Source organism: Staurois parvus, unplaced genomic scaffold (genome assembly GCF_062004578.1).
Source record: "Staurois parvus isolate SC_StPar_1 unplaced genomic scaffold, SC_StPar_1.0 ptg000015l, whole genome shotgun sequence".
Classification (NCBI taxonomy): Eukaryota; Metazoa; Chordata; class Amphibia; order Anura; family Ranidae; genus Staurois; species Staurois parvus.
The window spans coordinates 7,756,061-7,781,343 of record NW_028317811.1 but is presented as its reverse complement, the minus strand read 5'-3'; the positions used below and the strand labels follow the sequence as shown (position 1 = coordinate 7,781,343).

At 41.8% G+C, this 25,283-nt stretch overlaps 1 protein-coding gene across 1 annotated transcript in view; it reads right to left on the bottom strand.

The window, feature by feature from the left end:
• The window catches only part of MIB1 (MIB E3 ubiquitin protein ligase 1), a 142,739-nt gene that overhangs the window by 54,770 nt on the left and 62,686 nt on the right, over positions 1–25,283 (bottom strand). The window contains exon 12 of the mRNA XM_089678377.1: positions 16,332–16,483. Coding sequence (XP_089534503.1) covers positions 16,332–16,483 — 152 coding nt within the window. The remainder of the gene's footprint in view (positions 1–16,331; positions 16,484–25,283) is intronic.

The following is a 25,283-nucleotide window of genomic DNA, read 5'->3' as shown; positions in this document are numbered from 1 at the left end:
TTTTACAATTATACATATATAAAAGATGCTACTATATTTCTTCTACAAATATATTTCTGTTATGACTTTGAACAAGTGGAATAAAAGTATTTCACAAGGGCAAAAGCAGAACCTAAATTCCATTTAAAAACAACTGCATAGTTCAATAAGGGTAATTCAAACAATTTTATTACATTTCACAACTACATTAACCCTGTGGCACCATCTTTGCTTCAAATCTTTTCTTGAACTAGCTAATGAAAGGTGTGCTGCATCCCACGCAAACATTGGACCTCTAATAATTTATTAGGAATATATATATATATATATATATATATATATATATATATAACTTGGGTATATATTCAACTTGTCCTCTGAAGGCAAATGTAAGCTGTAAACGTATATGCAAATGAAATAAAAAATAAAAATACACATTAAAAGTGGTGTACACCATGCAAGATTCCAGCTGTGTGCCACATCAATACATAGCACCTCCTCAAACAGAAAAGGCTGGCAGGATAACCAAACCAGCAGATATTAGTTACCTTTGATAGAAGCAGAGGATGTAAAGACATTTGCAACAAAGTAGACAAATTAAAATTAAATGTGAAACACAAACAAAATTTGGCAATAGTATTCATCAAGCAGTATAGAATGCACTGATGACATGTTTTGTTCGAACGTCAGTACGCAAATCTGCTAGTGTATGTGCAGCTTTAGTCTCAGTCTTAGCACACTAACAGTGCAAATAAGGTATTATATACAGGTTAAGATCACATTTGTAATGCATGTTCAATCGATTTAAAGGATCATTTATCATAGCTTTTGTTGGGATTAAAGTTTTAGGTTTTATTAGTATGTATCACTTGTATCTAGATTCACCAGAAAGAATTACAACCATTTCACCTGAATAAAGTTCCTGTCTCAGAGGGTAAACAATCCTTATTGTTGCAAAAAAGTTTTCCAATGCCTTGAAAAATTGTTCAACTGTCAGCCAATCTTGCTCTCAGTTGTAAAAAAAAAAAAAAATCCACTCAAACTGCTAATACCCATGACTCGAATAGAAGAGAAAACTGTGACAGGTTTTGGCAGATAAGTTGCGGACAGGCATATGTCTCACCAACTGTTGTTCTTAAACAGGGGCGTTAGTTAACTTAAAAATTAAACAGAAGGTACCCGTACACAAACTGATCTTTATACAGGACACCCAGCAATGCTTGGAATGATCAGGTCATGTGGGAAGTTGGCAGGAAGGTAACATTGGCCCCTTACAGTGAAGTCAAAGACTGGCAGATGTCTTACTGCCAGTTCCTCTAAGTGAGATATCTGCCTATCTAGGCTGTCATAAAAATACATTCTTTTATCTGGTAAAATCTCAGCAGTTCATCAGCAAGAATGCACTTGTCTGACAGAAATTCACAAATTCACAAACAGAAGAACTGAAAAGTGCTCTGTGTGTATACAAATCGTGAGTGAAAACCCCTCATATCTGTAACCAACCATGTGATTATACATTTTGTCAAATTTTCCATAGGAGGCCAAATGCCTGAACATGAGAAAATACACAGTTTGACAGCTTCAGTTTCCACCATCAAAGTGTGTGAAAAAGTTTTGCACACAGCATTCCTGTTGCTTTGCCCCGTGTTTGGTCACGCAATTTAACAAAATGGGGTCTTCAAAACTAGAACAGGCAGGAAAACAAACATTACTACATCTGGTGGGGACAACCCATAGAGATTCCTATTTTCTTTTGGGGTGTGCACTTCCCAGGATGTTTGTAGTCATGCTGTCCACAGATAGCACTGAAAGTGCTATTCAGCTTTTATTACAATAAAAATCTTTGGGTCAGTAAATGGCAAGAGTGTAAGCAAACCTCATCACAGGCTCCAACCACCTGCTATTTGGTAGAAACTGTTCTGCTGCATTCCAATGACTTCTGTGTGCTAAGTGCGAGTGTCTGCCTATTATAGTCATACTCGACACTTACGACACAATGAAGTACTATTCAGACCTCTATGGGCAGGGAAAAGAGGCAACCTCCAGTATAAACTCTAAGGCATGGTGGTAACAAAAGTGTCAAGATCATATTTTAACTGCAGTGGCACCAATAAAGCCCACAGGAAATCTTGCTTCACATTGGGTGCAAGATTATGTGCCAGATATATCAAAGGCTGAAAAGAAACAATGCAAATAAGGCACTCACTATGGGTAAGATTTGTTACAAAATAAAAAAAGACTGTGCACTAATTTATAGGCTTCATTCACTCAGCAGTAAAAAAAACACATTGCCAATTGTCTTTCATTTACAGATCTAAACCCATCTGCACTGTTTTCAATGGAGACATGCACAAACATAAACATGCACTGCACTCAGATCCATAACACAAAATCTAAAAACCTGCAACTGAGGACATACGTATACATGTATGCCAGATGCAGGTAGTGAAAGAAAAAGGACAATTTTACGAAAGCATTTACTGATCATTAGACAGGAACATTTGTGCTGGAAAAAAATGAATGCAGCCATAAAATGACAACTGATTTTTAGAGGAGTTTTTGTTTAATGTGGTCACATGTTCCTTAAAGTGGAACGCCACCCAAAAGGGGAAGTTCCACTTTAAGGGCTGGCCCCCCACTCCCCTAGAGAAATTGATACCTTCTCTGCTCCCACTTTCGCTCTGACCACTTAGGCGATCTGAAGCAGAAGTTGCCCCCCCCCCCTTCCTGCAGTCTTCTGGGAATTGTGACAGGTCCCGGAAGACTACAGGACTAGTCACAAGGAGCAGCACTACTCGCACGTGCACAGTGGGCACCTGGCTGTGAAGCCGCAAGCTGTCACAGCCGGGTGCCAACACTTAAGATGTCAGCGCCGGGGAGAGAGGACGGCTGGTGAATCTGGCTGGTGTGAACACACCGCTGGATCATAGGACAGGTGAGTGGACGTTTTTATAAATGTCAGCAGCTACAGTTTTGGTAGTTGCTGACTTTTATTGTTTTCAGATTTGACTGGTGCTCCGCTTTATGATTTACAACATACAAAGACTATATAGTGTTAAGACCTACCTAATTAGATACAAACAGAATAGACTGTTTAGTTAGGCCCTCGCAATACATGAAGGAGATTGCACAGACTGTAATCTGTGTGGTCATCTTTACAGTAATGTTTAAACGCCAATCAAGTATATTCATGTTTTAACTATGTGGTTAACCCAACTATGATTTAACCCAAGTGGTTATAGACATTCCTTGTACAAAAAACTAATTTCTGTATCAAAACACATTGTCTCACTTGTCAGAATATTTACTTTAAAAGGGTATGAATGTCTGGTGTGACTGTCTCTGACCAAACAATAAAAAACAGACTTCATGAGGGTGGCCTAAGGGCCCGACGTCCTCTAGTGGGCCCTGTGCGCACTGCCCGGCACCACAGAGCTCGATTGGCATTTGCCATTGAACACCAGAATTGACAGGTGCGCCACTGGCACACTGTGCTTTTCACAGATGAGAGCAGGTTCACCCTGAGCACATGTGACAGATGTGAAAGGGTCTGGAGAAGCCCAGGAGAACGTTATGCTGCTTGTAACATCGTTCAGCATGACCGTTTTGGTGGTGGGTCAGTGATGGCCGGGGGAGGCATATCCATGGAGAGAAGCACAGACATCTACAGGCTAGACCAGCCTTTCTGAACCTTTTCAAAACAAAAAGAACCCTTGAAATAACTCTCAAGTCTCAGAGAACCCCTGGCAAAAATTACTATATCTACAACTCATGATACATTAGTGTGATGATCAGTTGGAAGAACGCTTCTTACACTTGTGGTCATTGGGAAGAATAAACCTACTACAGATTTCTAAAAAGATCATTGGTGTCAGTGGGAACTTATCTGAGAGGGAGAAATTGCTCATTGCTTAGGGAATCCCTAGCAACCTCTGAAGGATCCCTAGGGTTCTAGGGAACACTGGTTGAGAAACCCTAGGCTAGACAATGGCACCCTGACTGCCATTAGGCATCGAGATGAAATCCTTGGACCCATTGTCAGACCCTACGTTAGTGCAGTGGGTCCTGGGTTCCTCCTGGTGCATGACAATGCTCGGCCTCATGTGGCGAGCGTATACAGGCAGTTCCTGGAGGATGAAGGAATTGATACCATTGAATGACCCCCACACTTGCCTGACCTAAATTCAATAGAAAATCTCTGGAATATCATGTTTCGGTCCATCTGACACTGCCAGGTTGCACCTCAGATGGTCAACTCCATGATGCCCTGGTCCAGATCTGGGAGGAAATACCCCAAGACACCATTTGTCGTCTCATTAGGAGCATGCCCCGATGTTGTCAGGCATGCACACAAGTACGTGGGGGCCATACAAACTACTGAGTACCATTTTGAGTTGCTGCAATTAAATTTCAGCCTGCTGCATCATTTTTTCACTTTGATTTTCGGGGTGTCTCTGAATCCAGTCCTCTGTAGGTTGATAATTTTAATTTCCATCAAATGATGAGGCATCCTTGTGTTCCTAACACATTACCCAGTCCATGTCAGTATAGATCTCCAGCATAATATTTTTCCCAATTGAGATCTGATCTGTTTTCAAAGTGTTCCTTTAACCGCTTCTGCGCCACCCTATAGCAGAAATATACGGCTACAGGGGAGCACGGGTGCGCAAAATCACGTATATATACACGTGATTTTGCAGTTCCCGTGCCACCATTCGCAGCCTTGGATGTCAATCACCGGGTCCCAGCCGGTGATTTCCAGCCGGCTCCTGGCGATCTCCGAGTATTACTGATGGGAGAGAGATCTGTGTGTAAACAACACAGATCTCTCCCCTGTCAGATCCTGCACACTGCTTTGTATGGCTCTGCATAGCGCACACACACAGAGCTTTCTTTTGGACATAAATTTAATTTTGGAACAGTGTTGCATGACCGCAAAATTGTCAAAGTAACAGCGCCGTATAGCAAAAAATGGCCTGGTCAGGAAGGGGGGTAAATCTTCCCAAGGGCAAGTGGGTAATTCCTTATCCCCTGCCCCCTTTTTTCCTCTCCATTTTTGGCAACCATGAGCGCCGCATCCTTCAGACTAAAGAGTAGAGGAACCTTCTGGCCTGTTATCAAAAGCCTGCATCAATGATGGTATGGGGGTGCATTAGCATGTATGAAATGGGCAGCTTGCTCATCTTGAAAGACATCATCAATGTTGAAAGATATATCCAGGTTTTAGAGCAGCATATACTCCCATCCAGGCAACGTCTTTTTCAGGGAAAGCCTTGCATATTTCAGTAAGACATTGCTAAATTGCATAATGCATCTATGACAACAGCATGGCTTTCTTTTAGAAGAGTCCAGGTGCTTAACTGGCCTGCCTGCAGTGCAGACCTTTCACTCAATTGAAAATATTTGGCACATCTTGAAATTAAACATAAGACAAAGAAGACCCAGGATTGTTGAGCAGTTAGAACTCTATATCAGGCAAGAATGGAATATTCCTCTTCCAAAACTCCAGCAACTGGGCTCCTCAGTTCCCAGATGATTAGCGTGTTGGTAAAAGAAGAGAGGATGCTACACTGTGTAAAAGCTGCCGCTGTTCCAACTTTTTGGGGACATGTTGCAACCATCAATTTCAAAATTACCTTATTTTGACTTAAGCACTATCCTCCTGTAGGACGTACCTGTACATACTCGGGTTGAAGTGGTTAAACCAGGGCCATGGCTGCAGATGCAGTCATGACCCCAGTATCAATCTTTTCAGGCAGCGATGCAGAATCATGTAAAAGTGATCTGAGTGGCTGTAGAGCTGCTAGATCTCTTTTACATGTGACAGAAGGGATACCCCTCACAAAGCCTTTCCGGGCTCTGCCGTTCCACCATAAAGCCGGTGGTTCCGCCACCTGACCATAGAAATGGAGGAACGGGAGTTCCCTGATCATCTCTATTGTCTATGAAACTGGAAGTGACAAGGATTTTGTCAATTCCGGTTTCAGTTTGTAGTTCACAAGCCATTACCAGCTTGTAACAGCATTTGATCAAACAGAGATCAAGTTTTTAAGGGCAGAAGTGACACCTGGTGTATAACAGACCCCGGATGTCTCAGAGTACCTGTCCCTGCCCACACTATCACAAGGGATGTTGTTCATCCCTTTTGATATGTAAAATGAAGGGTGCAACACCCCAAACAAAAAAATTAAATAAACAAAATAATTAAATAATAAGCATCCACCATGAAGAAATGATCACTGGCGCCGCCTATCCACCACCATATATGCACCTACCAGACACATCTCTCAACCCTAAAGCGTAATTCTCCAGCGGTGTCACACTTTTTCACCAGGGGGAGACCCAACTAGGAAGAGCATTTTGTCAGTTTTGACCGCCAGCTGCAGTGCCAGGGGTACTTTTGCTGCATTATGCTGTCTGCTTGACTTTTGAGGAACACCACCAATATGTGATCCAACTCTTCCGGATTATCCCTCCACCTAGTAACTGGTTGAGAAGGGCTGTGTTTGCTGTATTTATTTGTGGCCAAATGTCTGGTGAGTGCATGGTGGTGATTAAGTGGCACCAGTGATTATTTCACATCATGGACTTGGACTTTCATGTTTCGTTTGCACACCAATTATGTGTATATCACCACTTTTATATTTCTAAGTTTACTTTATTTTATTTATTTGTTTGGGGAGCTGTACCAGTCACTTTACAATTCATTTAAGGTTTGTATGATCGCCTTGTTGCCAGCTGCCCACACTTCTAAGCACTGACTTATTCTAATATTGAATATTTATCCCTTGTGATAGCAATGCAAGTGATCAAAAATAAATAAGTAAAGAGACTATGTAAAATAAATTTTTAAACAAAATTAACCACTTGCCCTCCTGAGGAATTACCCCCCCCCCCCCCTTCCTGACCAGGCAATTTTTCGTGTTACAGCACTGCATTACTTTAACTGACACTTTTGCATGGCCGTGCATTGCTGCACCCAAATTAAATTTACATCATTTTTTCCCCCACGAATTGAGCTCTCTTTCGGTGGTATTTGAATGCCTGTGCGTTTTTTATTTTTTGCATTATAGAAAAAAAAAATGACCGACAATTTTGAGAAGAAAAAAAAAAAAACAATATTTTTTACTTTTTGCTATTAAATGTCCAGTAAAAAAAACGTAAAAGATCAAATTTAGGCCAAAATGTATTCTGCGACATTACTTTGCTAAAAAAAAAAATCCCAATACGTGTAATTTAATTGGTTCACGTGAAAGTTATAGCGTTTACAGATGGCGGTAAAGATACTGGATTTTTTTTTTCTTTACTAATAATGGCGGCGATCAGCGACTTATAGCATGACTGCGGCGGGCATTCTGACACTGGGGGAACTGACTTGGTGTCACTGACATCACAAGTGACACCAATACAGTGATCAGTGCTATAAAAAAAAAAAAAACACAAAAACACTGACACTGTACTAATGGCACTGGGCAGGAAGGGGTTAACATGAGGGGCGATCAAAGGGTTAACTGTGTGCCGTTTTACTGTGTGCTGTGTTAGTGTTTCACTGTAAGCAGACTACTTTGTATGGCTGTGCTATGCACAGCCATGCAAAGCAGTGTGCAGGAGCTGACAGGGAGGAGAACTGTTTTGTTTACAAACAGTTCTCCCCCGTTAGAGATGCTCGGCAATCACTGGGCACCGGTGAGTAATCAGCGGCCGGGACCCGGTGATTGACAGCCGCGGCCGCAAATGGTGGTGCGGATAGGGCGTGCGCCTCCTACCCGGAAATGAGAAATCATGTATATATACACATGATTTTGCGCACAGCTGCCGCTCTGTAGCAGTATTTCTGCTATGGGGTGGCGCTAAAGCGGTTAAAGGATACATTAAAAAAAAAAACATACTCACCTCTATGCTGAAGTATCAGTGTGATGCTGCAGATATCCCACATCAGCTCTAAGCTCCAGAATGGAGTGAATAAATGACCACTGATTGCTCAGTTCTCGATCTGCTCAAAGTGGATAGCAGTGACTGTCAGTTACCACTCTTTGCTCTGCCCCTCCAGTGGTGACTTGAGCACCAGGCTGTGGAAGGGGCAGGAAGAAATGGGTGGACCCAGACAACATGGTCAGGATCCTTTCAGAGCCTGGAGTGGTCCTGCCACATCAGCTGACATACTATCAGCTGATTCTGGGGAGCAACAGTAAGTGCACTCCTGTGACCCAGAAGAGAAGTGTGGCCAAAAAAGCTTTGAGAGGGTCTCTGCACAGAAGTTTTATCACATCTACATTATTTTGGTTGTGCTCTAGCAATTACTTCTAGCAATGTTATCTGTCCCAGCATATTCAGACATAACAGTCCTACATGGATGTTTAAAATGTATATTTTCACACCAGTTTACTGCCTAAATTACACACATTAACATTATTAGCCTAGGGGTTGCAGTAGGTTAGTTCTAAATAATAAAGATTTGGAATTGGGGGAAGGAATTTATGCTAACGGGGAGGCAGTTATATGGTGTCCCTTAGTTCCCTCAGGATGGGACACATGCCCTGGCTGTGTGGAGTACATGAGTCATAAGAGATGATTTTTATGTTTTCATCAGTGTATTATTTAGCTGTAAGGAGTATTCAACTGGGACGCATTCCACGTCAACCGAGGAGAGATGAAGGATAATTTTTTTTAACTTCACCCCGGAAGGGGATGGATCATGGCACTGCTCCAGAACTAGCAAAGGAGTGTGCCAGGCTTTGAGAGTCACCGCCAATATTTGGGGTTGTAAGGTGGCTAGTTTGTAGATTTGTGGAATAAGGTACCACCATGTCAGAAGTTTATAAACTTGTATTTGGAACCTATCGGTAGGGAGGATTTCTCTGCAAAGTAAATTGCTCTCATTTTGTACAATGGTAAACATGTATTACAGTTGATTTCCCATTTCCGTATGTACAGGGGAGCACAAATCCCTCTGCAGGGGAAATTATGCAGTTAGGGATGAAAGAGAGCACGTGTGCCCTGGGGGTCTGATCTTTACAGAAAACCTTCAATGGGGTGGTGGGTTGAGGAAGGACGTTATGTTCAGGTCCAAATTGTAGGAAGCATCTGAGCTGGAGCATTGCCCGTGTGTCTAGTGATTGAGGGGTCAAGCTGAATGCCAGTGTGGACAGGATTCATTTTGACACAGACAGAAGTCAAAACTCTTTATTCAGCCTGGATCTCTTCCCCTGATATGAAGATTGGTTCATAGTGTATAACCAGAACAGTGTCTTTGTTTTGTGAAAAGCGAACAGTTTCAGGACAAAAAGAGCTCTTATCAGGGACTGAACTTTACACATAACAACTTGATAAAAATAATGTTATTTAGCAAGCAACGTGCATTCCACAATAATAATGCTACCAAAATGTGTACTGTAAATTGCCTTCAGCATTGCTCCCGTTTCTTCTTGCTGGAGGCTGCTGCCATTTTGCTGAAGCAAAGAGCCCAAAACAGCAGTAAATCATAAACTAGAAAAGCTACAATTTATGGGGAAATTGTGTGAAGTGTTCTTGCCTCCACCAGTAGTCTACAACTGGCGTGGGCGGAGTAACTGGGTGGAGTGGTCACTCTGCTGCCTGCTCACACACCTGGGTTCCTATGGCAACTCACTCTACAGCAAGGGCAGAGAAGAGCGGTTAAAAACAAACTGCTCCAACTTGCTCACTTCACTGGCGGTTGCCATCTTCAAACGGTTGTAGTTTAAAAATTATAAATCCTACAGCAAAGAGCTTTTTATTGTGAGAATCACAAGACCCAGACCTACATTTTAATGCATTTTGTATGTCTCTGAAATATTAAAAATGAAGGCACAGACGCAGTTTAGAAATTGCCCTACAAATTTGAGGTGGCTAGAGTGGCGTTTCAATGAATGTCAATGGGCGGCATGAGTTGCAAACAAATGGTCATATTATGAAAACTATCAGGACTATGGCTTAGCCGTGGACATTTTTAGTGGCAGCAGGGATAGCTGAACGTTTTGATATAAGATTTGTGTAGGTGGGCTTGAAAATGAGGGAGTGATGGCAGTTTAGAAATCATGTCCTGATTTTTCAGCTCCCACTCTAGCTTTTGTCAGCTCCCACTCTAGTTTTGAACATTCCACCATTCATTCCTATGGGACCAATTTCACCACAAAAACGCCGATATTTCATGAACCATTCGGCGAAACGTTCCACAAAGTAATAGCACACCAATGGGGAACAATCCGCACGTTTCAGTATATTACTGTCTATGTAGTGTAAAAACTGTGGGAGGAGTTAGGGTGGTAAATTTGGCTATAACAATAAGAATATATATGTGAGATAACAGTAAGTGGTCTTGCCATGCAAGAACATTTCATTAGGCCTAAACCCATTGATTTACTGTTTCAAAAAAAACGTTACATTCCTGGAATGCTGGGATTGCTAACTGTCACATTTGCTTGTGTCTTCAACTGGCAAACCATCAAATGGCTGGTTTGGCAGTTGGAGGTCAAACAGAAGCAGCTTCCTTGCTGTAAAAAATGAGAGTTTAATTCTGCTTAAGGGCTGGTTCACACCATAGAAACGCAGTCTGGATGCGTTTCTGATGCATTTTTTTAATTTGTTTTTGATTTCAGATGCTTTTTTCTATCCTTTTTTGGGTCATTTGGGGTCCAGTGCATTTTTGATACATTCCAGTGCATTTTTCTGCATTCCAGCACAGTTCTGTGCAGGAAAAATGCAGCATATTCTACTTTTTTTCTGGAACCAGAACACACTGGAACGGCAAGCACTGGTGTGAATCATGCCATCCACAGCCATGTAACCTACTTTCTGTGTTTGGGATGCAGAAAAAAAAAAAGACGCACTGGAATGCATGTAGTGTGAACCAGCCCTTAGGGCTGTCAGCAGATCGGCCTCTACAGATTCAGCAGTGCAGAGTAGGGTGGAAGAGTGTATTACTGGATTTTAAACAGTATAGACAATTATTTTTAATGTTTTACACAGCTATACCTGCAAAAAGGGCAATCCTGAAGTGATCTATCAGGACTTAATTTTCTGACTAAAGTTCCACTTTAAATAAAGACTGAATGTTAAAGATGACAAACATGCAAATGAACATCCTTTGTGAAGAAAAGAAAATGTGTTGGTGTTATATACTTGATTACATACTGGATGGTCCCATCCATGGAATCATTTCAGTACCCCTACCAAAGTGGCTTTCCAGTCTATATAGTGTATGATTAGTGAATGCATTTCCTGGTCTGAAGACAGACACAAGGTGCCTGGATGTTACCATTTATAGTTTTTGACATAGTGTGGAACATACAGAGGGTCACTTTAACCACTTCCTTACCTCCCTATAGCAGAAATATAGCTACAGGGCGACAGAGCTGTGCAAAATCACGTATATATACACGTGATTTTGCATTTCCGCCACTGGCGGCTACAGATGTCGATCACTGGGTCCCGGCCAGAGACTGCCCACCGACACCCGGCAATTGCCAAGGAACATTGTGTGTAAACAACTCTTTGATTGCCCCAGATGTTAACCCCTTCCTGCCCAGTGTCATTAGTACAGTGTCAGTGCTTTTTATTAGTACTGATCACTATATTAGTGTCATTGGGGATGCCAGTGGCAGTTAGCTCCCTCCAGTGTCAGAATGCCCACCACAGTCCTGCTATAAGTCGGTGATCGCTGCCATTACTAGTATAAAAAAAATTCCATCATTTATACCACCATTTGTAGAAGCTATAACTTTCACATAAACCATATAATGTAAGTGTATTTTTTTTTTTTTTAGCAAAGATGTAGCAGAATACATTTTGGCCTAAATTCATGACAAAATTTGATTTTTTTTTAAAAAAAAAACTTTAATGGATATGTTTTATAGCAAACAGTAAAAAATATTGTTTTTTATTTATAGCGTACAAAATAAAAACTGCAGAGACGATCAAATACCACAGAAAGAAAGCTCTATTTCTGGGGAAATAAGGACACAAAATTAATTTGGGTGCAGCGTTGCATGACCGCGCAATTGTAAGTTAAAGTATCGCAGCGCTATATCGCAAAAAATGGCCTGGTCAGGAAGGGGGTAAATCTTCTGGAGGGCAAGTGGTTAAACGTTAAATACTCAATATCAACTTTAGACGTAAAACCAACACAGGCTACTTGTTAAGAGCAACAGTATCACAAACTATCATCAAACTGTCCACAATAAATAAAAATACACAAACAAGTTTAAAGTGACACTAAAGCTGGCCATACACGTATAGATTTTCATTCGAGAATTTTAGCTTCAAGAATATTCATTTGATTTTCTAATCATTAGTGGGGTCAAATCGATGTTCATTTTCAACAGCAGTGATGGGAAAATTCAAAGGGGTAGGAAGGAAAACTTCTCAATCAAACAAATTTTTGGCCAGTGTATGTGGTTATCGTTCAGAAATTACATTTCTTTTAAAGTTGAATGTTAAAAGCAAAAGACAATTTTCGAACGACATTCTTCTATTCATCGAATGTTCAAAGAATTTTCGTATAACTTTTCTTACGGATATTCTCATCTGAAAATCTACATGTGTATGGCCAGCCTCAAGCTTTGTTTTTTTTTTTTTTTAAATAACAAACATGTTATACTTACCTGCTCTGTGCAGTGGTTTTGCACAGAGCAGCCCCAATCCTCTTCTTTTTGGGTCCACACCGATGCTCCTGGTTCCTCTCCCTTAAGCAGTGCTCACTGACATCCTGCAGGAGCCTGACACTGCACCCGTGATCTGCTTACCACGGGTGCAATGCTTTTCACGCTAAGAAAAAAAAAGGAAATGCACATTTTTTTTATCTGCAAAAATGTGCATTATTTGTTTTTAAAAGGTGAACTTATCCGTTAAGAAAAAGGTTTGTATCTCCCTGTGCACCCAGCAAGCTCATTGTCAAAGTTTAAAGTGTAGTTTAGAGCAAAATGAAAAAAAAAAATAAAAAATAAATCATTAATATATATATATATATATATATATATATATATACACATACATACATACACACACCAAATTTTCCGGCGTATAAGACGACTGGGCGTATAAGACGACCCCCTACTTTTCCTGCTAAAATGTAGTGTTTGGGCTATACTCGCCGTATAAGACTACCCCTCTAGCAATGCACACCAGTGGGAGAAATAGTGCCCCATCATTGGTGTCAGTGGGAGGAATAGTGTCCCATCATTGGTATTAGTGGGAGGAATAGTGCCCCATCATTGGTGTCAGACCGACGAATCGTGCCCCATCATTGGTGTCAGTGGGAGGAATAGCGCCCCATCATTGGTGTCAGTGGGAGGAATAGCGCCCCATCATTGGTGTCAGTGGGAGGAATAGCACCCCATCATTGGTGTCAGTGGGAGGAATAGCACCCCATCATTGGTGTCAGTGGGAGGAATAGTGCTCCATCATTGATATCAGTGACACCAACGATGGGGCACTATTCCTCCCACTGACACCAATTACACTTGCTGACCTCTGTTCTAGTATGGTGCTGCTGCAGCCAGCATGTGTGGTTGCAGCAGCACCTCTACATGGCACACTTACCGGCCGCTCCTTCACTCAATTTTCGCGGGGCCTCGTCGGTGATTGGCCGCCTGTGTGCCTTTCCTGAGCTACAGTTCTGGCGGCCACTCACCGGTGAGGAGGCGGAGCCGAGCAGCCGCGCGAACATCCAGTGGCCGAAACTGAAGGAGCAGCCGCGCTTCCTGGACCGGATCGTCATGGGACCGGAGCCAGGTAAGAAACAGCAGCCCCTGCCCACCCCTGTACTTAGTGTCCCTTCCATTGGAAGGGGGGGGGGGGGCGGCGGCGGCACCGCGCCGCCCCCCCTAAAAAGTGTCAGTATGCCGTATACCGGTGTATAAGACGACCCCCGACTTTTGAGAAGATTTTCAAGGGGTAAAAAGTCGTCTTATACGCCGGAAAATACGGTATATATACACATATATACATACATACACACACACATATATATATATATACAGTCAGGTCCATAAATATTGGGACATGGACACAATTCTAACATTTTGGCTCTATACACAACCACAATGGATTTGAAATGAAATGAACAAGATGTGCTTTAACTGCAGACTGTCAGCTTTAATTTGAGGGTATTTACATCCAAATCAGGTGAACGGTGTAGGAATTACAACCATTTGCATATGTGCCTCCCACTTGTTAAGGGACCAAAAGTAATGGGACCAAAAGTAATGGGACAGGATAATAATCATAAATTAAACTTTCACTTTTTAATACTTGGTTGCAAATCCTTTGCAGTCAATTACAGCCTGAAGTCTGGAACGCATAGACATCACCAGACGCTGGGTTTCATCCCTGGTGGTGCTCTGCCAGGCCTCTACTGCAACTGTCTTCAGTTCCTGCTTGTTCTTGGGGCATTTTCCCTTTAGTTTTGTCTTCAGCAAGTGAAATGCATGCTCAATCGGATTCAGGTTAGATGATTGACTTGGCCATTGCATAACATTCCACTTCTTTCCCTTAAAATCCTCTTTGGTTGCTTTTGCAGTATGCTTTGGATCATTGTCCATCTGCACTGTGAAGCGACGTCCAATGAGTTCTGAAGCATTTGGCTGAATATGAGCAGATAATATTGCCCAAAACACTTCAGAATTCATCCTGCTGCTTTTGTCAGCAGTCACATCATCAATAAATACAAGAGAAGCAGTTCCATTGGCAGCCATACATGCCCACGCCATGACACTACCACCACCATATTTCACTGATGAGGTGGTATGCTTAGGATCATGAGCAGTTCCTTTCCTTCTCCATGCTCTTCTCTTCCCATCACTCTGGTACAAGTTGATCTTGGTCTCATCTGTCCATAGGATGTTGTTCCAGAACTGTGAAGGCTTTTTTAGATGTCGATTGGCAAACTCTAATCTGGCCTTCCCGTTTTTGAGGCTCACCAATGGTTTACATCTTGTGGTGAACCCTCTGTATTCACTCTGGTGAAGTCTTCTCTTGATTGTTGACTTTGACACACATACACCTACCTCCTGGAGAGTGTTCTTGATCTGGCCAACTGTTGAGAAGGTTGATTTCTTCACCAGGGAAAGAATTCTTCGGTCATCCACCACAGTTGTTTTCCGTGGTCTTTCGGGTCTTTTGGTGTTGCTGAGCTCACCGGTGCATTCCTTCTTTTTAAGAATGTTCCAAACAGTTGTTTTGGCAATGCCTAATGTTTTTGCTATCTCTCTGATGGGTTTGTTTTGTTTTTTCAGCCTAATGATGGCTTGCTTCACTGATAGTGACAGCTCTTTGGATCTCATCTTGAGAGTCGACAGCAACAGATTCCAAATGCAAATAGCACACTTGAAATGAACTCTGGACCTTTTATCTGCTCATTGTAATTGGGAAAATGAGGGAATAACACACACCTGGCCATGGAACAGCTGAGAAGCCAATTGTCCCATTACTTTTGGTCCCTTAACAAGTGGGAGGCACATAGGCAAACTGTTGTAATTCCTACACCGTTCACCTGATTTGGATGTAAATACCCTCAAATTAAAGCTGACAGTCTGCAGTTAAAGCACATCTTGTTTGTTTCATTTCAAATCCATTGTGGTGGTGTATAGAGCCAAAAATGTTAGAATTGTGTTGATGTCCCAATATTTATGGACCTGACTGTACATATATACGCACACATACATCTCTACAGGTGTACTTTTCCTCAAGTTTTGGCTCTTTAAAAACACCAGCTGATCCCACTAGAAATCCAGTGAGCTTAACACTCCCGGGGCTCTCTGCCTGTTTTGTACAGAAATCCAAAGTGTTGTCAATATTGGCACTGCTGCCAGGGTGCCCAGTTCTCAATTGTGGACAATGGACCACCTCCCCCCCCCCCCCAAGTTAAAGAAATGAGGTGGTGTTCTCCAGACCTGGCACTTCCTCTCCTAGAGTGAGAACACTGTTCCTCCATAGATACAATATGAGGGAATGTTGTCACTCTACGACAGGAAGTGTGCTACTGAGCAAATCACCAGGTTAAAAAGAAAAGCCTTAAAAAGGAAAATAATGCTCTTAGGTTTAGATATACTTTAGTTAAACACTGCAAGCTTTAATTGATAAAGTCTCTTTTCCCCCCCATGTATGAGATTTTCTATATAACATAAATAAATATATACACACACACACTGAAAACTGGGGTCTGTGCATGTGGCCACAGTAAGTCTATGCCTGCTGAATTTTACAGAAAACTCAGGTACCAAACATATGTTTGTACAGTCCACCCAGCCAGTGTTCAGTACTGCATTCTTAAACACACTACAGATAAGTTACAGAAAAATCTGTTTTTTAATAAAGTAATACTTTCAAGACATTACCTTGGATTTCCTCTTAGAGCAGCATGATGAAGGGCATTAAATCCATTGTTATTGGTAATGGTAACATCAGCTCCAGCCTCTAACAACACAGCCAGGATATCATCCCGTTTTTTGCTTATTGCATCATGGAGGGGAGTATCACCTTCAGAGTCCTTCAAACCAGAGAAATTTTAATTACTTGCAGATTAATGGCAGTGATCTTAATCAAGTACTAAGACAGAGGAAAACACAGCATAGATTATGCGAGCAAAATAAGTGCTACTTTTAAAGTTCACCCTAAAGCTGGCAATACACAAAAACAGGAGGATAGCCTAATGGCAAATTTAAGTCATATGGCCATATTCTTAATATCCAATCAGAACAGAAGATGGTCACTTACATCTTTAGGTGTGGTCAACGTGCAACCATATAAAGGTAATTTGCTGCAATATTGCAGGCAATGTTCTGGGAAATCCAAGGTTTTAAACAGGGCCTGTCTGGATACAGCTGTTATTCAAATTCAAACTCCTCCAGGAAGGGTTCTCTCTCTCTCCTGCCTCTTTCTATATGCCTGTTTTTTTTCTTGTAGCCTGAACAGGAATTTTGAATGGGAATTCATTGTGATGAGCCCTCATTCACTTGAATGGGTCAGGTCTTGTGGCAGTACTGCCTGCTGACTGTGCCCTGCTTTGCAGCTTCACAAAAATGCACAGCAGGGTGTACTAACATAGCTGCTGGCCATATTAAATTGCAGCTGGGCAGTAAAATCACATCTCAACTGCCTGTTTTTACTGCCACCTGTGTATAAGAGGCCTTACTGCTGCTCTCTGTAGTGGTTTTGCACCGAGCAGCCCAGATCTTCCTCTAGTCGTGTCCACCGCAGGCTCCTTCTTTCCGTTCGGTGCCCCCATAACAAGCAGTTTGTTATGGGTGCACCCGCTGCTCCATGTCCATTCACATACAGAGCCATGGCTTGGCAACCCCCATTCCATCTCTCCTCATTGGCTGCAAGTGACAGCAGCGGGAGCCAATGCTTGCTGTCTCAGCCACTGAAGAGGCAGAGACCCGAGACAGCCCATGATGTCATGCACATCGCTGGATATCGATGGGGCTCAGGTAAGTATTGAAGGGGCTGGGGGCACTGCTGTACACAGGTGTCTTACCTTCATGTATAGAATGCATGAAGGCAAAAAACCTTGAGCCTTTACAACCGCTTTAAGTTTATTTACACAGCACCACTGATTATCCAATTATCAATGTAGAGAATAAAATACCATGTAAATTTCAGAATTCTAAGAATTTCCCTGAATTCTAAGAATTCTTTCACCTACCATTACCAGTTGCCTGACTAATGACATGGCACAGGTCACAAGAGTTCTGCTGAAAAGGCTTGGAGAATGATGTTAGAGAGAGTAGGCCAACCAGCTGCTCTGCTACAGCAATTGCCTTTGCATTTTAGCAGAAACCATGTGATCAATACCTTGTGTATAATTAGCTGATCAATACTGAAAACTAGATGAATTCCTAGAACTGAGGGAGAAAAGTTTGTCAGGTGACATTTTTACCATTACTATACCCTTATAATAATACTCCCTAGCTTAGGATATCTTACTGTATGCGGACAGTATTATTCTACTTCAATTTCCAAGCATTATAAGAATCTCACACAGGCATTTGAAATCCACAAAAAAAATAAGTTGTTTCTTTAATATTCGATAGAAAATTAATTTTCGATAGAATGGGAAAGTGATAGAACCCCCATGTCAGTTTTATTTCTGTCTGTGTTCCAGCTGTAAATAGATTCCCTCACTTCCTATTCTGGTACTATAGGCACAGGAAATTATGGTAAAACTCTCCTATGGGCATAGGGACTGCAAAAGAAAAAAAAATAAAGCAAAAAAAAAAAAAAGGAAGGTTAGAACCATTGCCAGGTTTTTATTGCTGACCATTTTCTTGTCACACCAATGCTTCTCCTTTTCTGTCCTGGTGTCACATAAATTAAAAGTTAGGGGAACCTTTCAATTACAATAAAAACCTGAAACAGCTTTTAAAATTTCACCACTTTCAAAACGAAAGAAAAACATTTTAGCTGGAGCTGGCCGTTAATTCCGTACCACAAGCTACTGTAAATGTATAACTCTAAATGAACAATTTGTGGTGCACAAAGAAATTGCTGCATAGGGATACTGGCCATGTTCACTAGCTTATGTACAGCATCATTTTCTATTTCGCCTGTGTGGCCAAACTAGACATAGATTCTCTATTTTCAGCCAAGTGGTTGGGTGGCCTGTTATTATTCTACAAAAACATTTCTTTCTGGATGCAAACAACGAGAGTTTTGAATTTAATGGAATTTTCTTCTTTATTTAACACAGCAGCATTCGGCTATGCCATATCTGGAAGCATTGCAACACAAGCCAAACATCCTTTACTTCTGATCCTAGCTTAGTACAAGTTAGGTAGGAAGAATGGTTTTACATTTAAAATGAGCACCATTTCCAATGGATTTAAGAAAGTAGGTACCGGAATTAAGAAGGTAACCTGACAGTAGATAACAGGCACCTCTGCCATGACAGATCCCTCTACTTTCAGCTCCCATGGGGGTCTGAAAAGCAAATAATGACCACCCTTGACGTTGCTGGCTCTAGCCCACCCCATTCTCTCTCATTACAAGTCAGTACGGACATCAATCACAGAGGTTAGCTTAAGGAAAGCCATACATGGCCATTCAGCTGGTTTAGCAGGGACTGGCAGACTTTTGATCCATATATGGGAAGGAAGGTTGTACAGACATTGATCAGTAAATCCTGCTTAATTTCCCCCGCTGGCTTTAGCTGGCAGCACTGATCATTGCATTCTAAAAGGCAGGGATGCCTCCCTGCTGTCAGAATGCAACAGTGACATTACCAAGAACTGGACATCCCTCCAAAATTGATGAAAAGACAAGAAGAAAACTGGTCTGGGAGGCTGCCAAGAGGCCTACGGTAACATTAAAGGTGCTGCAGGAATATCTGTCAAGTACTGGCTGTGTGGTACATGTGACAACAATCTCCCACATTCTTCACATGTCTGGGCTATGGGGTAGAGTGGCAAAACAGAAGCCTTTTCTTACAAAGAAAAACATCCAAGGCCAGATAAATTTTGCAAAAAACACATCTAAAGTCTACCAAAAGCATGTGGGAATGTGTTATGGTCTGATGAAACCAAGGTTGAACTTTATGGCCATAATTCCATAAGATATGTTTGGCACAGAAACAACACTGCACATCACCAAAAGAAGACCATACCCACAGTGAAGCATGGTGGTGGCAGCATCATACTTTCAGGCTGTTTTTCTTCAGCTGAAACAGAGACCTTAGACAAGGTAGAGGGAATTATGAACAGTTCCAAATACCAGTCAATATCGGCACAAAACCTTCAGGCTTCTGCTAGAAAGCTGAACATGAAAAGGAACTTCATCTTTCAGCATGATAATGACCGAAAGCATACATCCAAATCAACAAAGGAATGGCTTCACCAGAAGAAGATTAACGTTTTGGAATGGCCCAGCCAGAGCCCAGACCTGAATCAGATCGAAAATCTGTGGGGTGATCTGAAGAGGGCTGTGCACAGGAGATGCCCTTGCAATCTGACAGACTTGAAGTGTTATTGCAAGGAAGAGTGGGCAAATATTGCCAAGTCAAGATGTGCCATGCTGATAGACTCATACCCAAAAAGACTAAGTGCTGTAATAAAATCAAAATATAGGTCTCTGATACAAAATCAGGAGGTCTTTTAAGCATCCTGCAATGATGATGCCACAAAAGCACAACAGAGCTGATACTACAGCCAGCATCTTGGTGAGCACTAGAGCTGCAGACAAGAGGCCAGAAGGACAAAGCCATAGAGTAGAAGCTCAGGGGCCCAACAACGACAATTCCAGATTCAATTGAAGATAGTCAGAACAAGGACAGCCAAGATTCAGCCTATACAGCTCCCTATGGGTATTTGAATGATAAAAAGTAGAGCCTATATAGCTTTCTATATGTATAGGAATAATGAACAAGTAGACATTAAAAAGCTAAAACCGTTCTAATATGGAAACCAAGGCAACAACATGGAGATTCAAAAAACCTGAGAGATGGAGATCTGCTAAGCTGTGAGGTAACATAGGAGGGCTGGAAGTGAGAATCCGAGAATGGGGCAGGAAGCAAAAAGTTTGCAGTCCTTGGAATCCAAGCTCAGGAAAGAGTGCAAGGATTTGTGCCAGACTCTGTGGACAGACTGAGAACATGGCTTTGTGGAACTCGACGGAAGGGGAGAAACAAAACAAGAATGTTTCAGAACAGTAAGACGGGAAAGGCTTAGTCTAAACATTAAGCCCGAGTATGGACAGGAAGCAAATTGCAGACTGGCACAAATGAAGTAATAATGACAGCCATGTGTCTATGCTTACTTCATGGATAAACAAAGTATAATCACAAACATGAGCCATTAAGTCAAAAAAGTGATGGGAGAAATCTGTCCACAACAATAAAGAGAAAGAAAAACACTTAGTTAAGGGCTGAGTGTCTGGAGGTCTGAACAATACTTCCATCAGAGATGGCATTCATCTTCATCGAATACTGGATCTGCAGAGAATTCTGACCCAAAGCAGACAGCCTTTGCTGTCCTTTGTGAGGTGTATAATTTAAAGTAGAACTAAACCCATCAATTTAATGGTTTCCCAAAGCACTTACAGAGGTTGGACAAAAAATGGAAACAAAAAATGATTTGCAGGTGTGAAAGTGACCTGTTTCGCGTTGATGTGATGTAACACTCTTTTGCTTCCACTGTGTAACGAGACACCTAGCTAACAGGTGGGAAGGCTCATTTTAGGCATTCACTACATGTGTTGCTAGTAATACAGAGTCATGTCAGAGCTTACTGAGCTTTAAAGTGGCCAAATTGTTGGTGCCCGCTTAGCTGGTGCCTCTATGATTGAAGTTGCCAATTTATTTGCTGTGTCAAGAGGTGTAGTATCAAAAGGTTATGACGGCATATACAGTTTCCAGGAAACCGTCATCTGATAAGCATTAGAGCAGTCCATATGATGAACGGACTGAAAAAGACAAAAGAACATTACGTAAGATTGTGACCCGGAATAAGAAAACAACTACTGCAAAAGTGACTGCAGGGCTCAATCTCAGTCTTCACAGGCCATGTAGTTGCGGAGCTCTGCTGCCTAAACAGGTGCTCAGGACAATTCTTGGTGTGTGGACTGCTCCGGATATCACCTCATTTGCTCTCCTGTCTCCCCTTGTTGTTTGGAGATGACCAAATGAAGGACTCCAGTGCTCCTAAATGCACGGGAGATGCAAAAAGCCAAAAAGATGGGCTGACAACAAGGCCTACCTGCTCCTTAGATATGATGAGGCAGACTGAGCCCTGCGATCCGCCCTCACTGAATCAGGTAAACTTTACCAGCAATTTCAGTTATCTCAAGTTGTCAGACAGTATTTACTACAAAAATGAAACATCTAAAAACAGACATCGGTCTGATTCGCAGGGACTTGGATAATTTCTACTAGAAGCTAACACTGGTAGAACAGATGAGTAGAATAGAGGACATGGTACATGATCACACAGCTATCCTTCACACTTGGAAAACGAATAGTAAGCACTAAAAGCTAGAACTGAGGATGCTGAAAATCAACAATAGAAGGAATAATATCCGCATCCTGTGTCTGAGGGTGTAGAGGGATCCAATCCTACCTTGTTTATCGAGAACCTCCCCCGCTCGCTGCTGCCACAAGCTACTAAACTTCAGAAATCATAACTTAACCCTTAAAGTTGCTAAAATGCAGCAATATCTCCAATATGAAAATGCAAATCTTCTCATCTTCCCTAATTACTCGGTTGACATCCAGGGACTGCAACACTCATTAATGAACGTAGGGCTAAACTTCATTCCAAAAGGTATCCCCGTACAGTATGCGCTTTCTGGCCAAACTCCATATTCAGAATAGAGAAGACACTAGATACTTCACTTCACCAGAGGAAGCTGCAACATGGCTGGAGACATCCCATAAACCTGGACAGGTGATTTCTGTGCTACTACTTTTTGCCTAACTCTCCTTGAACAGATCCTCTGAATATCTCTTTTAGGATGTCCTGTGCTGCTCATGACCAATTCCTTACGCTCATTTAGAGATTCTGCTGGAACTCGGGTCTCATTGTTTGCTATATCTTTCATTGCCTAATGCTGAGGATTTATCATCCCTCCTTGCCCAAATGGATTTCCAGTGGGACTAAGGGGGCGCAGATTGTCTGGTGTAACCTTATCTTCTCCCTCAGACTACTATACCTGTTGGAACTTGGTTCATACCGAACATCTGTCTTCAATGTTGGATCTCGTTTTTTCTCCATCCACTGTGAGTACTTCCTGAATTGGGCAGCATGTATGGGAACTCTATTTGCAATTCTGTGAGCACTGCCTTTCCTTTGATTTGAGCAGGTTGGAAGGCTTTGATTCACCCCATCTTATGAGAAAATCTTTGCAAAGCTCTGTTTATCCAGTTATTTGTATCTTGTTCCTTTACTTACCTTAACATACAGTGTCTTCAGTTTATTCTGAGAGACCAACATCTTCATTACATTGAAGCAGCACCTCTAATATTACCCTGACTTTTGAACCTTACTATGCGAGTTCAAAATGGTTATTCACAAAGGTATGTTTTGGGTTTTAGGTTTGTGTCAGTTTTGTGCGACAGACAGGCTGGGGCAGGAGAATTCAAAGTTTTGTTTTTTCTGTATAATTATTGATACAATATAGCACGTTACTTCTGTATGTCATTGTAATTTTATGTTAGTGCAGTACAATTACTTTCATTATATTCTGCCTCTGACACTATACACCCTAGATTACACCTGAGTAGTTGCAATCAGCCTGCCTATACACCTGACCATCACTATGTCTACTCTTAGTTGTTTTTCAAGGAACATTAGGGGCCTTAATTCCTTGGTGAAACATTCTTCCACTTCCTTAGGACTCACCACCCACATATCTGCATTGCCACATTTCCCCCTACTGGAAGCATTATCCCTCTGCAACCCTAGTACAGACCCCCACCATACAGTGAGGAACAGAAGTATTTGAACACCCTGCGATTTTGCAAGTTCTCCCACTTAGAAATCATGGAAGGGTCTGAAATTCACATTGTAGGTGCATTCCCACTCTGAGAGACAGAATTTTTTTAAAAAATTCAGGAAATCATATTGTATGATTTTTAAAGAATTTGTCTTGCACTGCTGAACATAAGTATTTGAACACCTAAGAAACAGCAAGAATTCTGGCTCTCAAAGACCTGTTACTGTGCCTTTAAAAAGTCCACCTCTACTCCACTCATTAATATAACTTAGTAGCACCTGTCTGAGCTCTTTAAAGACAGCTGTACACCCCACAGTCAGTCAGACGCCAACTACTACCATGGGCAAGACCAAAGAGCTGTCAAAAGACACCAGAGACAAAATTGTGGACCTCCACAAGGCTGGAAAGGGCTATGGGGCAATTGCCAAGCAGCTTGGTGAAAATAGATCAACTGTTGGAGCAATTGTTAGAAAATGGAAGAGGCTAAAGACGACTGTCAGTTTCCCTCGGACTGGGGCTCCATGCAAGATCTCACCTCGTGGGGTATCACTAATGATAAGAAAGGTGAGGAATCAGCCCAGAACTACAAGGGAGGAGCTGGTCAATGGCATGGAGAGCTGGGACCACAGTTTCAAAGGTCACTGTCGGTAGAACACTACGCCGTCATGGTTTCAAATCATGCATTGCACGGAAGGTTCCCCTGCTCAAGTCATCACATGTCCAGGCCCGTCTGAAGTTTGCCAATGACCATCTGGATGATCCAGAGGAGGCATGGGAGAAAGTCATGTGGTCAGATGATACCAAAGTAGAACTTTTTGGTCTAAACTTCACTCGTCGTGTTTGGAGGAAAAAGAAGGATGAGTTGCATCCCAAGAACACCATCCCTACTGTGAAGCATGGGGGTGGTAACATCATGCTTTGGGGGGTGCTTTTCTGCGAAGGGGACAGGATGACTTCTGTACCAAATATTAACACTGATTTTCTCCGGTGTTCAAATACTTTTGTTCAGCAGTGCAAGACAAACAAATTCTTTAAAAATCATACAATGTGATTTCCTGACAATGTGATTTCCTGAATTTTTTTTTAAATTCTGTCTGTCAGAGTGGGAATGCACCTACAATGTGAATTTCACACCCCTCCATGATTTCTAAATGGGAGAACTTGCAAAATCGCAGGGTGTTCAAATACTTCTGTTCCTCACTGTATGCGTATACTCTCAAATGAATGCTGCTGATAAACCCAGACTAGCTTCCTTATGTCAGAAACGGCAATGTGACATACTATCACTGATTGGGCAGACTGGGATGAATGCCAATAATAATTCTTGCCTAACAATGTTAGCCACAGATATATTACCTCAGCCTAAATCCTTATACGGAGTAGACTATAACCCCCAAAATTGGCCACTATTTATTCACAAATGATAGAAAAATGTCCTAGGTGTGGCATTGAGACTGGATCTTTTTTTTGTATGCAATATGAACCTGCCTTCAATGGCAAAACTACTGGATGGAGGTAGTTTACAATATAAATATGATAGGGGAGATATCTTAGCCAAATAACCCACTTGTTTTTCTACTTGGTCACACTTACAATATTGAGGCTTCCCGGTATGTAAAACCATTTATCTTTTGCTCAGCCTTTTATGCGACAGGAAATTCTTTGACATGGAAATCACAGTGTCCCTGCTAACTGTTTACAGTTGGAAGATGACAACAAATGGGATTCTACCCCTGTATAAACTTAGTGCCGATTCTTCCTCCTCCCATAAAGCTTTTTTTCCCCCTCTCCTACTATACCCTCATCTCTTTTATCCCTCAATGACTACTGTTATACATTGCCTTTTGATCCCACTGCACACTTTT